We start from the raw sequence: 12,420 nt of genomic DNA on the forward strand, positions 1-12,420 counted from the left end.
CAGTATATCATCCATAGACAGATGGCCTTGTTGAGCACTTCAATAAGATGCTCAAATAAATATTGAGAAAGTTTGTGATGGAAGACAGCAAGGATAGGAATTTGTTACTACCCTACATGCTGTTTGCAGTTTGCAAAGTACCCCAGAGCTCGATGGGATTTTCAAGGGGAATCTTGGTCGTAGCTCATGAGTTTTGGAAAAGGAGCCAAATCCAGGGCAGAACCTAGTTGACTACATTATCAGGGTGCAAGAATGACTGAAGAGGCTGGGGTAGCTGCCTGCCTATTACTAGAAAAAACTCCAACAACCCAAGCCCATGGATATAATTGCCCCACAATTCAAAGATTATTCCAACCCAGGAACCGATTTCCTTGTCCTTTTCCCATCTTTGGACAGCAAATTATCATCCTTCTGGCAAGGCCCTTATGAAACCTTAGAGAAAACTGGGCCCATGGTTTTCTTCCAAATGGAAGAAAACTAAGATCTACCACATACATCTCTGAAGAAATGGAAGGTACCAGTGTGCAGAGTGGTGCAAGAAGAAGAGTTTGCTCCAGAGGTCAGACCTTAAGCGGACCGAACCCAGATTCTTTTCAGAGAGCAACTCTCCACTGCACAGAAGCTGACTTAAATCAGCTTGTGGAGTGAAATGGGATCTTCTCAAAACTACTGGGTAAAACCCATTTTGTGTAGCATGACATATCTCCTGGAGTTGTCTTGCACAACGACCCTATTGGATTCCTGAGGCTAGGCACTGCATCATTGAGACCGAAATGAAGCAGATGCTCCAGCTTGGACTCCTCACCTATAGAACTGATGCCGAAGCCAGACGGGAGCATCAGGATTTATATTGACTTTAAAAAGGTCTCGAAATTTGATGCATACCCGATGCTTTGAGTGAATGAGATGACTGAGCATCTGGGTCAGCCTAGTTCATTTCTATCCTGGATCTTACAAAAGGGTATTGGCAGATGTCTCTCATGCTAGTAGTGAAGGAGAAGTTTGTGGACTCTTGCAATTCACTATCCTCCCTTTTGGACTCCATGGTGCTCTCCACAACGTTTTAGCACTTGGTTGACTGCTGTGCCCACATCAAGGTTACGTAGCTACTTACTTGGCGACATCTTGATATACAGCCTGGATTGGAGGACACATCTAAGCCAACTCCAGGCCATCCTAACAAGTCTGAGGGAGGCAGGACTGACACCAAATTTTAAAAAGTGCTTACTGGGAGGACAAGAAGTCCAGTATCTTGGGTTCACCCTTAGGAAGGGGAAGGTCCACCCACAGACCAGGAAGATTGAGGCGATTACCCGGGTGCCAATCCCACAAACAAAAGCAAAAGTGAGGGCTTGCTAGGCTTTGGGATATTACAGAAGGTTTATACCCAATTACTCAGAGAAGGTGGAACCTCTCATAAGGCTCTTGTTTAAGAAAGCCCTAAAGAAAGTCCAATGGTCAGCCAAAGCAGAGAAGGCCTTCCAGGCTCTGAAAGAAGCCTTATGCTCTGAACTGGTCCTAATAAATCTCAACTTCACTGAACCCTTCACGGTGCAAACTGATACCTCGGAGGTAGGGCTGGGAGCTGTCTTAGTTCAAGAGAAGGATGGCCAAGACCGCACTGTGGCATACATCAGCCAGAAGCTGATGCCAAGAGAGAGGTGTTACTCAGCAATCGAGAAAGAGGCCTTGGCAGAGGCTTTTCGGTACTACCTGCTAGGATGGCAATTCATGCTCGTAACAGATCATCAACCGGTTTGTGTGAAACCAGCCGGAGTTTGGCCTTTTTATACTCATGGCTGTTTCCCAACCAGTGTGCTCTCTTGAATTTGATATTGGCCTTATCTCCCACCTTCATAGGGAAGCTGTTCCATGCATTCACCATCCTTTCTCTAAAGAAATATTTCCTTAGATTATTTCTTAGTCCATCCCCTTTCACCCTCATCCCATGACCAGAGCTTCCTTTCCACTGAAAGAGGCCGCATGCTGTGCATTTATTCCTTGAAGGCATCTAAATGTTTCAATCATATCTCCCCTTTTCCTTCAGAGTATAATGTTTAGATCTTTGTTTGTTCCCATATGCTTTATGATGAAGACCATTGACCATTTTAGTTAGCTCTAAACATATATACTCTGGCGGAAAAGAGGGAAAGGTGAGATATGGAGACATTTCAATTCCTCTCCTTTAATTTTCCTGTTTTATGCCTTGATCAGGTGCCTCGTGGAACTAACAATATGCAGACCTTGTGTGTTCCAAGTAGGCCTCTGGCCTGAGGAGTTGCCTGAGTTCCAGGAAGTTTTCTCTGGCTGCTGGGCATTGATGGAGGCTCAGGGGACGAAGGAGTTCAGGACAGGACCATTCCCATGGGGAGGAGAGCTCATCCTCCCTACACTCTTGGGAACTAGACTCCATGGGCCCAAGTTAATATTCATGTCTGGTGCCTTGGATGATGTAGCTTCCCCTCCTGTATGTCAGCTTGCTCTGGTAATGCATCTTCTTGGGATTGAGGGTGAGCATGAGCTTGGGCATTCAACTTTGCTGCAGCACCATTGGTACCATGCCCATAATCGGTTGCCTGTGTACGTCTGTATCAGAGCACTGATGGTCAGATGCTGTAGCGTTGAGTGCCGTGGCATGCCATAGATGCCCTCAATGCCGTCACTCACCATGGCTTGCCCTCGATGCCATAGAGTGCCATGGCGTACAGCACTATGGATGCTGTTGAGTGCCATGGCTCACCCTAGACACCGTTGAGCGTGTCATTTGGGGATGGGAGATTTGGCTATAGGCTTTCAAGAAGCGACCTTAATAGGTTCCCTCTCAGTGGCTTATTTTTTCTGCTCTGGGAAGGGGTTGTTTTCACTCTTTATTTAGAACAGTGCTTCTCAACCCAGTCCCCAGGGCACACCTGTCCAGTCAGATTATCAAGATATCCACAATAAATCTGCTTGAGAGAGATTGGCATACAATGGAAGCAATGCATGCAGATCTATCTCATGCATATCATTATGAATATCCTGATAACTTGTCTGGCTAGATGAGTCCTGAGGACTGGGTTGAGAAGAATTGATTTAGAGCTTTCATCAATGTAGACATAATCAGGACCATAACTTAGTCTAGTGTTTCCCAACCCTCTCCTAGAGACACGCCTAACCAATTGGGTTTTCAGGATTGCCACAATGAAGATGCATAAAATAGATTTATATGCCATGGGTCTCCAATGTATGCAGATCTATCTCATGCATATTCATTACGGATATCCTGAAAACCCGATTGTTAAGTGTGTCTCCAGGATAGGAATGGGAAACACTGACCTGGCCTATGATACTCACCATCCTTCAGTTGGTCCATTGGTCCTAATCTGAAAAGCAGTGAGGAAAAAGCTGAATGTATTTGGAGTTTTAAAGTTTAGGAGGTAATTTGGAGCTTAAATTGTAGAAATTTTTAAAAGCCCATTTCGACGTTTAAAACTTATTTGACAGTTCAGCCCTATGAAGTAAATTTTCAAAGGGATTGCATGCACAAAAGTAGCTAATTTTAAAAGCTTATTCACACTCTCAGAACCTTTGAAAATTAGCTTCCTATAATGTAATTGAGCATGATGCGACATTTATGGCTCTGGAGTATGCAAAGTAGAAAAAACTGTAGGTAATGGGAATTTGCCAGTTCAGATAACTCTTTTTCAAGCAGATGCATTTTTATTGATGCAACAATTGTGGGATTTGTTTCAATTAAGGTTCCCATTTTACCAATATTTTTAACTAAGCTTCTTTGCTGTTAAAACTAACCAACAACTCATAAATCTCAACTGTCAAGAGGTCCAATTAAAATCTGCCTATTTAAGGAATCCATTGGTAGGATTTTGTAGCTAAGTTGTATAAAATGCTGTTAATTGATTGGGGAAAGTAAAGTAGGAATAGGTTTAGAAGGTGTTAAATGCCTTTACACTACAAATTGCAAAATCTCCCAATATAAAAATGTTTATAGTTCATTTAATCCTGGAGAAACTATTCTATTTATGGAAAGTAGTTTCTTCTATATGCTGGAAGGATTGTGGCATTAGAAGCAGCTTCTTCATGTGCTAATTAACCATTGTATTCAAAAAGTGTTACGTTTTCCAGGTAAAATTTAAATTTGACTAAAAAACTCTGTCCTTTACTATGTTTGCTTGACTACAGAGAGTTTGGGGGGAATGCTAACATGCAAAAAGATACTTGTTCAAAAAATGCTATTGGCAGCAAGATTGTTAAAACATTCTGAAAAATTAGACTGCAGTAGATTGGTTGGAAAAGGGCTGAGAATTTCATAGATACAAGAAATTAACAGCTCAGCTAAAGGATCGATTTATATAGGTTCTTGAGGCAATTTCATGGTCTAAATGCAGGAACAGTATTGCTTTCATTGTTATATACTGAAATCCATTGGTTTTCTGCAGCAAGAGTTTGCAAATTATATTTATTTTATATATACGGACATTCAACTAAAGTCATCGCATTGGTTTACATATAACAAAAATTAGGGAGGTTACATTGTAATAGAAAGTAAAACAGAAAATAATAAAACAGAGAAGGAGAAATAAAAAGAGAGAGAAATAAGTTAGAATTAGGTGTTAATTCTTATCATGTTATAAATGCTTTTTGAAAAAGCCATGTTTTTAGATTCTTTTTAAAAATTTGTGAGGATGATTCAAGTCTCAGATCAGTTGGAAGGGTATTCCATAAGAGTGGTCCGGCTATTGAGAAGGCACGTTGTCTTGTTGAAGTGAGGCGGAACAGTTTTGGAGAGGGAGCTTCAAGGAGACCAGTGTTTGTGGAACGTAAATTTCTTTTTGAAACTTGGAAGAAAAATGTTGTATCCATCCAATGCGTCTTGTTATTATACAAAGTTTTATGAATAAGAGGTAAGGTATTGAATTCTATAAAATACTGGCAACCAGTGTAGGTATATTGTATATTTGCAATTAAATAATGCAGTTTACAAAAAATAGTCATTTTTTTTACATTTCTGTGTACAGTTAAATTTGTGACGCTCTTTATTAGAGGAAAAGGGGTTTTAGTTATTGCTGCTAGAGAGAAAGGGGAAGAGATTTAGGTGTGGGAAGAGAAGGTATCTCAGGCGGGAGGGCTAGAGATGTAGAGGTGAAGATGGGGGATCAGGGAGACAGGAGGAGAGAGAAGGGTTCTGGGAAGAGAGATTTTAGGGTCAGGAGAGGAAGGAATGATCCATTCTCACCACTGTCAGATATCGATCCTTTCTCTCACTCCTACTCCCTTAAATCCTTTCACTCACACTCCACACCTCCTGCAGTCTCTCACTTAGGCCGGGATTGTAATGGGGGGCGGGGGCGCGAAGCGGGGTGCGGGCCTGCGAAAGCTGGCAGCGATCGCACCACCGCAGTGTTATCGCTGCCGGCTTTCGCACCCAATAGCTCCACCGTGAAAGGTGATGCTATTGGGCATGCTACTGGCGGCGATAACGTGGCTTACCTTATCGCCGCCAGTGAAGTCGTCTCGGAGTCCGCCCCGACTCCTCCCCTTCTGGTGCGGAATCCGCCCCGATTTAGCTATCGCACGCGAAAAGGCACGCGTGCGATAGCGTTAGAAAATTGACCCCCTTAGTGTCTCCAAACACATCTCTCCAATCTCTTTATTCACAGATTACAGCTCATCCAATCCCCTTCATCCTTCCTTTCCTCACATACACATATCCCGTACACACACACACACCCACCCTCCCACTCGCCTGCTTTTTCACACACACACTCTCCTATACCTCAAGATTCTCTACCTCCCTCCCCCCAAAAAATAAAAAATGCTATCCTCCAGATGTATTTTTGGAATGCCCCCCCCCCAAAAAAAAAAAATGACCAGCGTAACTTGATGCTTGCCTCCACACTCAATATTAACCTCCATAGTTTGTGTGTGTATTTATGTTTGCATATAGAGAGAGAGACAGCTAGTGAGAGAGGTGTGTGTGTGTGTAATTATATATATGTTCGGGGATAGGAACTGGTGCTTCATTATATAAGAATGTAAATAGTCTCCTTGCCTGGATATGTTTATAAATTGCTACAGGCAGATTAGATATGCAAATTAATAAAGAGAAAGGGTCCTGCAAAGATTTATGCAGCATTTAGCCATTTTTAAGTGATGCCTTATATGTTTTTAAAATAGACTAGGGTAAAAGTCTGTCAAAAGGCAGGCTAAATGAGGAAGTTTGCAAGTCCTGGGGCCCAACTTCTGGCTCTTTGAGGCTCTCCTGCATTCCTGGCTCTAATTGTCTTCTGGCAGCTCCTCTGTTCTCTTCCTTCTCCACAACCTGGCTTGGTTCAGACCTTCCCTGTCTTCTCCCTCCCTTTACAACTCTCTCTATTTGTCTTCCCTCTAGCCAATAGATCCCCATATCACGCCTGACCAAAGCCCATGAGACTCTGATGGCTGTGCAGCCCTTGGGCTCCAAGCACACTGTACATCCTATTTGCATTTAGTGCACGCTATTTCTAGTAAGTGCATATAGCATGCATCGTTTTCTTGGAGCCCACTTGAAGAAGCTATGATAATCCAAACTGCTCAAAACAATCTGTCAGAGAATTGCCTATATATATATATCTATAGAGAGAAAGAGATTCTTCACTTTTCATCTGGTCAAAAGAGTTCCCTAAGGTTATGACTTCTCTCCAGAGCTCCCATTCTGAGTGATTAATCATTACTAAGTGTGTGCAACCGCCTCCTTGCTTGTCCAGCAAGCACAAGATTGATAGCAGCAAACAAATGTATCCAGTCCAGGTAGATCCTCAAAAGATAGTGCACAAGGAATAACATAGATTAGTACAGAAAAATGACCTGGGAATAAAACTCAAAAAAAGGAACAATACAGAGAATTGCCCCTCACCCCATCATACTGATAGGTTGAAGACTCTAGCTAGTACTATTGCTTGAATGTGCAGTAGGAAAAGGTGCATTCATTGCGCATTCAATTTCTACCTGTAGCATTGCTGTGAGGTCGAGAGTATAATGATTTTGATGCAGGATATGTGCTCCATGCTTTAGATATTTTTGCCTTCCAGCGTATGCATGCTCTTAGGGGCAGATTTTAAAAGCCCTACGCGCGCCGAGCCTATTTTGAAAAGGCCCGCGCGTATGTCTCGGGGCTTTACAAAATGGGAGGTCCGGGGGCGGGGCAGGGCATGGGGGGGGGGGGGGGGGCCGAGGCCTCCGACATAGTAGCCATTGCCGCTGTGTCGGAGGATCGGGTTGACGGCGCGCGCAACTTGCGCCTGCCCAAGGCAGGTGCAACTAGGTAAAACAAATTTTTTTGGGGGGGGCGTTAGCTTAGGGCTGGGGGGTAGGAGAGTTAAGGGAAGGGAAGGTGGTGTGGTGGGGGGGGTAGGGAAGTTCCCTCCGAGGCCGATTTCGTGCACCCCCTTGCGCGTACCGACCCCGGATTTTATAACATGCACTCGCCTGTGCGCGCATGTTATAAAATCGGGCGTACATTTGCGCGCGTGTATCTTTTAAATTCTGCCCCTTAACTTGCAGATTGCTTTAATTTTACCTTAATTTTGAAGAACTAGACTCTCTCTAATTTTTTTTTTCAATTTGTACAGAAAAACTGGAATGCAGTATACTGCTTCTTAAGATTATTTACTGTTTGTCTGCCTTTAAAATGGCAACGAATACACTGATCAATCCTGTGGTTGACTTATCACAAGAGGAATGTTAGTTGGATGCTGATACAGTGATACTTAGCGTTTGCCATTTTGATTTGTTTGTTTTTCTTTTATTTAAAGAATTTGAAATCAGCAGTAAGCGGTGAAGTTGCAGAATTTCTGAAGTACGCACAAAATGCTGCAAGAAGTTGTGCTGAAGATTATAACGTGATACCTGCGGATGGATGTCGCTATACAGAGGTGAAGCACTGAGCCTTGCATCTGCTTTCTAGGAGCTTTTTGTGTTTCTGATATTGCATATCTTTCCTCTCTGGGTCCGCTTTTTTTCCTTTAATGGGAAAGTGACTTTCCAAGAGCATGGTTAACAAGAGGAACCATGGGATTTTCACTCAAATTTTATGCTCCCGCTGGTGAATTTGATGGTGCTCTATCAGCGGGCATGTGGTGTTCTGGAGGTAGCCTGCCCACAGCAGAAAACCTCATATGATTATAGTGCAGTTAGGGAGAATGCAAGGATTCCCTAAATTGGGAAAACATTTTACAAAAGAAAAAAAAATCTCCCTCTTTTTTTCTTTTTCTATTAAAGTGTGAACCTGCTGATCAGTGGCATTGGATAAGTAAAGTAGTATTTGAGTTCCTTGAGTTAAATACAGATATGAAACCCACTATCAGAACTGGCAGCCAGTACTTTTTCATATGCACTTTGCAAATGGTTTTCTGATTTACAAATTGGATCTTTTGTTGCATGAGTTTCAAAAATAGAATGAAGAACCGTGCATATAGCTCAGCTGGCAGTAGCGAGTTGTGGTTTTTTTTGTTTTTTTTGGGAACAACCACAAAACGTCCCTTCCTTTGATTGAAGGAGAGGGAAAAGTAAAACCTTAAATATGACAACTCTGCAGGGGCAAGGAAGTATCAAGTCCAGTGTCAGGAATCACTGGTTCTGATATAGCATAAAATGTCATATCTTTAAATTTGGTAAATAAATTACAGAACAAAGACCTGAAGCAGTGCTTGCTATACGGGCATTAACGAGTACTTACTAGGCTCTGAGAGTCAGCATGGGCATGTTTATAACCTGTTCTCTTGTTTTCTGTATGGTTCTCTTTTTTTTTTTGACTACTGGTCTTGTAGTATCTATTGTGTTTTATATATTTTAACATGTAAATGATATGTATGTTTTGTGCGTTGCCTAGTTTTTGATGGGCGATTAACAATACCAATAAAAATAAAGATAAAAATTAGGATTGAAAGCCAAAAGTAGAAATAAGTGCAATAGGACAGAGTTAAGCAGCTCGTCATGAAGCAGACTGTTTTGCATGTCCTAGACGTTGCATACGTTAGACTAGTACTGCCTTTCTAAAATATATTTAAAAGCATTTTTAAATGATTCTTCTTTCTGGCTGCCTCTTGAGTTTCCCCCTTTTTCAAAACAAAGGGGTGTACATTTCAGAAGAGAGGTTATTAAACTGAAATCGTAGCTATTTTTTAAATATTTGCCATGACCTCTTTAATATTGCATGACAAATTCCTATTGGTCTCTTTTGCCCATTCCCCTCCCTTGTGTTCCTGGCTCTTGCACTGGTGGAGAATCCAGCATGGGACCTGGTGCGAGAGTTTTCAAATAATTCACAGTTTTCTATTTTCATTTCAAATAGGAAAGAAAAATCAACCAAAAGCAATTACAATAAGCTTCAGAAGTGAATTGCTTCCCAAATGCAACTCTTAAATAATTGAAAGCTTTCTTCAGCTTCTTCCTTCCCTTACTACTTTAGGGGATATGGATTTCCAGGCTTTTGTTCTCTAAAATTCTTTGCTTGTGTTTTTTTTTTTGGTTTTGTTTTGTTAGGAGTTATTAAATGCTTGTCAGAGATATGTGAAGAACTACCCTGAATTCTACACACTCAGTGAGATTACCACTATCATGGGTGGCAAATTTAGCACGGATTTGACTTTAAAACTGGAAAAATGTCTTCTCAAATTGGTAATGTATTGTAAAGATATCATTCATGTACTGTAGAGAGGTTAGGGCACTACAGACCCACAGACCATTTCTCGGATAGCCATGTATTTAAGGCAAAAGGGCAATGAGGTTTTCCCTTCAACCTTTATTTTCTTTTGTTGCCCTGTGTTTTCATTTGTTGTGCCACCCTTCTTGTGTATCGGGAGCCTATGCTATGACCAAATGCCAGTGCAGAAAACATTTTGAAGTGTGGCAGAGGGGGAGACTGGAGGAAACTGGGAATGCAAATAGAAGGCAGAGAGATGATTAGTATGTTTTTTAAATTCATATTGCGTTTTAGGAAATGGAAAAAAACTGTTACTTTAGAGAAATATAGCAAAGCTTTCCCTATTTTGTGTTTATGGAAAAAATGTAAGTAGATAGGGCCCAGTGTCATTAATTTTACTGATGATCTTTTTTTCTGAGCATTGAGTTATGATGAGATTTAGAATTTACATACTTTGTATTCCGTCGGGGAACCATGCAGAGTGTAGGCTTATTAGATTTTGGATGGGTCTGGATGTGCAGCTCAGAATTTATTAAAGCTAAAATTTTGGAAACATTTTAAAAGTGCATGCTTTATCATATGTAAACACAAAGGTGTAAAATATAGCATTTCTCTCTCTTATTTTAGGGGCATGCAAGGTTTGTTAAAGCATCCTTTCTTTTCATGCCAACACAAATACAGCTGTCTATAGATTATACGACTGTGTCAACCTTCTCATCCTCTGAGAAGCGAGCTGCAGAGCAGCACAAGGCAAGTGGCATGTTAGCATGATGAGTGCTTCGGTCTGCAGAGCAGGAGTGTGAAGCCTACTGGCATTGCTGTCCAGTAGGTGGAGGACCATTGTGGAAGCAGGAGAAACTTGCTTGCAGATTCCTTTTGTATTATTCTGACTGTTGCTGGAACCAGGTTGTTCATCCTCTTCGTGTCTGATTCTTTTCTCATGCGATTTTTGTTTTCTTAATCTTTTGTTCATGTTTAGCCTGTCTCCCCCTCCCCCCGCCCCCTCCCCTCCATAGCATAATTTGGTGCTTGGATTTGATTCAAGGGCTCCCATATTCTTCCCTCCCCTCTCTGCAAATTTATGTTGCTTTCATTACATTCCCAGATAGACTACAAGAAGCTTCCTAGATTGAAGGAACCTTGCTTTCAAGAGTTTTTGCCCAAGGCATACAATAGAAACGTGACCCTTTAAAATAGGATCACAGATATATTCTCATTGCAAGTTGTAAATATAGGGAGGGTCATTTTCAAAGGCATTTCCTTGTGTAAAATGCTGCTCTGCCTGCAGAAGTGGCCTGTTATGGAATTGCCTGCCTGATATGCAGGTAAACTTAGGTGCATATGTCCTGTATGTGCATGCTTCCCTAGATCGAGTGGAGGTAGGGTTGGGGAGCAGGCCTGGATTTAGGCACAGTTAGCTGCCCAGGGTGCCAATGTTCGAAAGCACCAAATATCCAAGCCAAAGAGAAGCCTGCTCCTGCTTGCTTTGGGGACTGTGTGCTGCCAGCGCTTTAAAGGGGCGCAGCCGTAGCACTCTGCTAAAACTTGTGTGAGTATTTGCTGCCAAATTTATGTGATCTGTCATATGCTGGGCAATTTTCGAACTGTCTGCACTAGGGCAAAGACCACGTGTACTTTTTCACCTCCAGACTTTGCAAGAGTTCTCAAAGTGAAAGCTCTTTCTCCTTGAAACTTACACGGGGACAGATGAACATGTGGTCACTTGCATGAGCTTTTTCTGCAGGTGGAGATTTGCTGGAGAAGTACAGGCAAAGATATGAGAATACAGTCTGCACTCTTACTTCTCTTCCCTTGACCTGCATATACCTCCTCTCAGTATGGTTAAAAGTGCACACATTGTGGAAGGATGGGTGAACTTTGAGGCACATTGAGGGAGATGATTAACATGGGTAAAATGCTTTGGAAATGATCTTCCTTGAGCAATTTGCAAAACAGTTTAAGCAGGTAAAAAGCTTTTTTTTTTTTCCTACCCTGTAAATCGGCCATCTGAAAACTGCCTGCGCTTGATGTGGCAAAAAGTCCGCCTGTTGTACCGCAGTGCACACAAGTTGAGAGAAGGCGTTCCTGGAGGTAAGTTTAGGACAGGGTGTAGGGGGAAAGCACGTGTATAGATGTACGTTTTCAAATCCCTGTCTGTACTTCTCAAGTAAAATTCTATCCACGCAAAAAGTAGGTGCAGAGGCCGTGCACCCCCAATTTCTAAATGAAAGTCCTCGCATACTTTCCCTTTCAAAAACTGGCACACAGTGCAGGTAAAAAGTATGTGCAGACTGTACCAAAAGGGCCATTTGAAAATAGCCACTAATATTCCCTGTACGTACCCGGATCAGTCCAGACTATGGGTTGAGCCTCCTTTCAGCAGGTGGAGACAGACCAAAACTGAAAGGATATCCTATATGAGGACAGAGCCTATCCTGTAACCCTTCAGTATTCGTCTGTCTCCAGCAGGTGCAGCAGCTCACCCTTCGGTTCTCTGCCTTAGGCTAGTCAGCCTTTCCTTCTTCTTTTCCTTACGGATCAAGCAAGTACTTATTCTTAGACTTTTTTCTCCCTATTAAAAGAGAATTATTCCAGTGACTTTTTTCTTTTTCTTCTGTGTGGGAGACGGTTCCGTCTCCCAGCTCTTGCCGGACTCAGGGGGGCTTTGCCCCTTGTGCGCTGCATAGCCTGAGTCCGTACCCGCTTCCAGGTGTGGGGACTGATTCTGGTAGTCCAGGTCT

General features: G+C 42.3%; 1 protein-coding gene across 6 annotated transcripts in view; it reads left to right on the top strand.

Moving 5' to 3' along the window:
- Window positions 1-12,420, top strand: part of ICE2 (interactor of little elongation complex ELL subunit 2) — a 158,966-nt gene that overhangs the window by 31,137 nt on the left and 115,409 nt on the right. For 5 of the 6 annotated variants that reach the window (XR_003852373.1, XM_029574921.1, XM_029574922.1 and 2 more), the window contains exons 4-6: window positions 7,791-7,910; window positions 9,520-9,654; window positions 10,307-10,429. Coding sequence is in view for 5 of the 6 variants with exons in the window: in XM_029574921.1 (XP_029430781.1) it covers window positions 7,791-7,910; window positions 9,520-9,654; window positions 10,307-10,429 (378 nt within the window). In the remaining variant the exon portion in view is untranslated. The remainder of the gene's footprint in view (window positions 1-7,790; window positions 7,911-9,519; window positions 9,655-10,306; window positions 10,430-12,420) is intronic. The other variant, XM_029574925.1, reaches the window with a different exon arrangement.

Source organism: Rhinatrema bivittatum, chromosome 13 (genome assembly GCF_901001135.1).
Source record: "Rhinatrema bivittatum chromosome 13, aRhiBiv1.1, whole genome shotgun sequence".
Classification (NCBI taxonomy): domain Eukaryota; kingdom Metazoa; phylum Chordata; class Amphibia; order Gymnophiona; family Rhinatrematidae; genus Rhinatrema; species Rhinatrema bivittatum.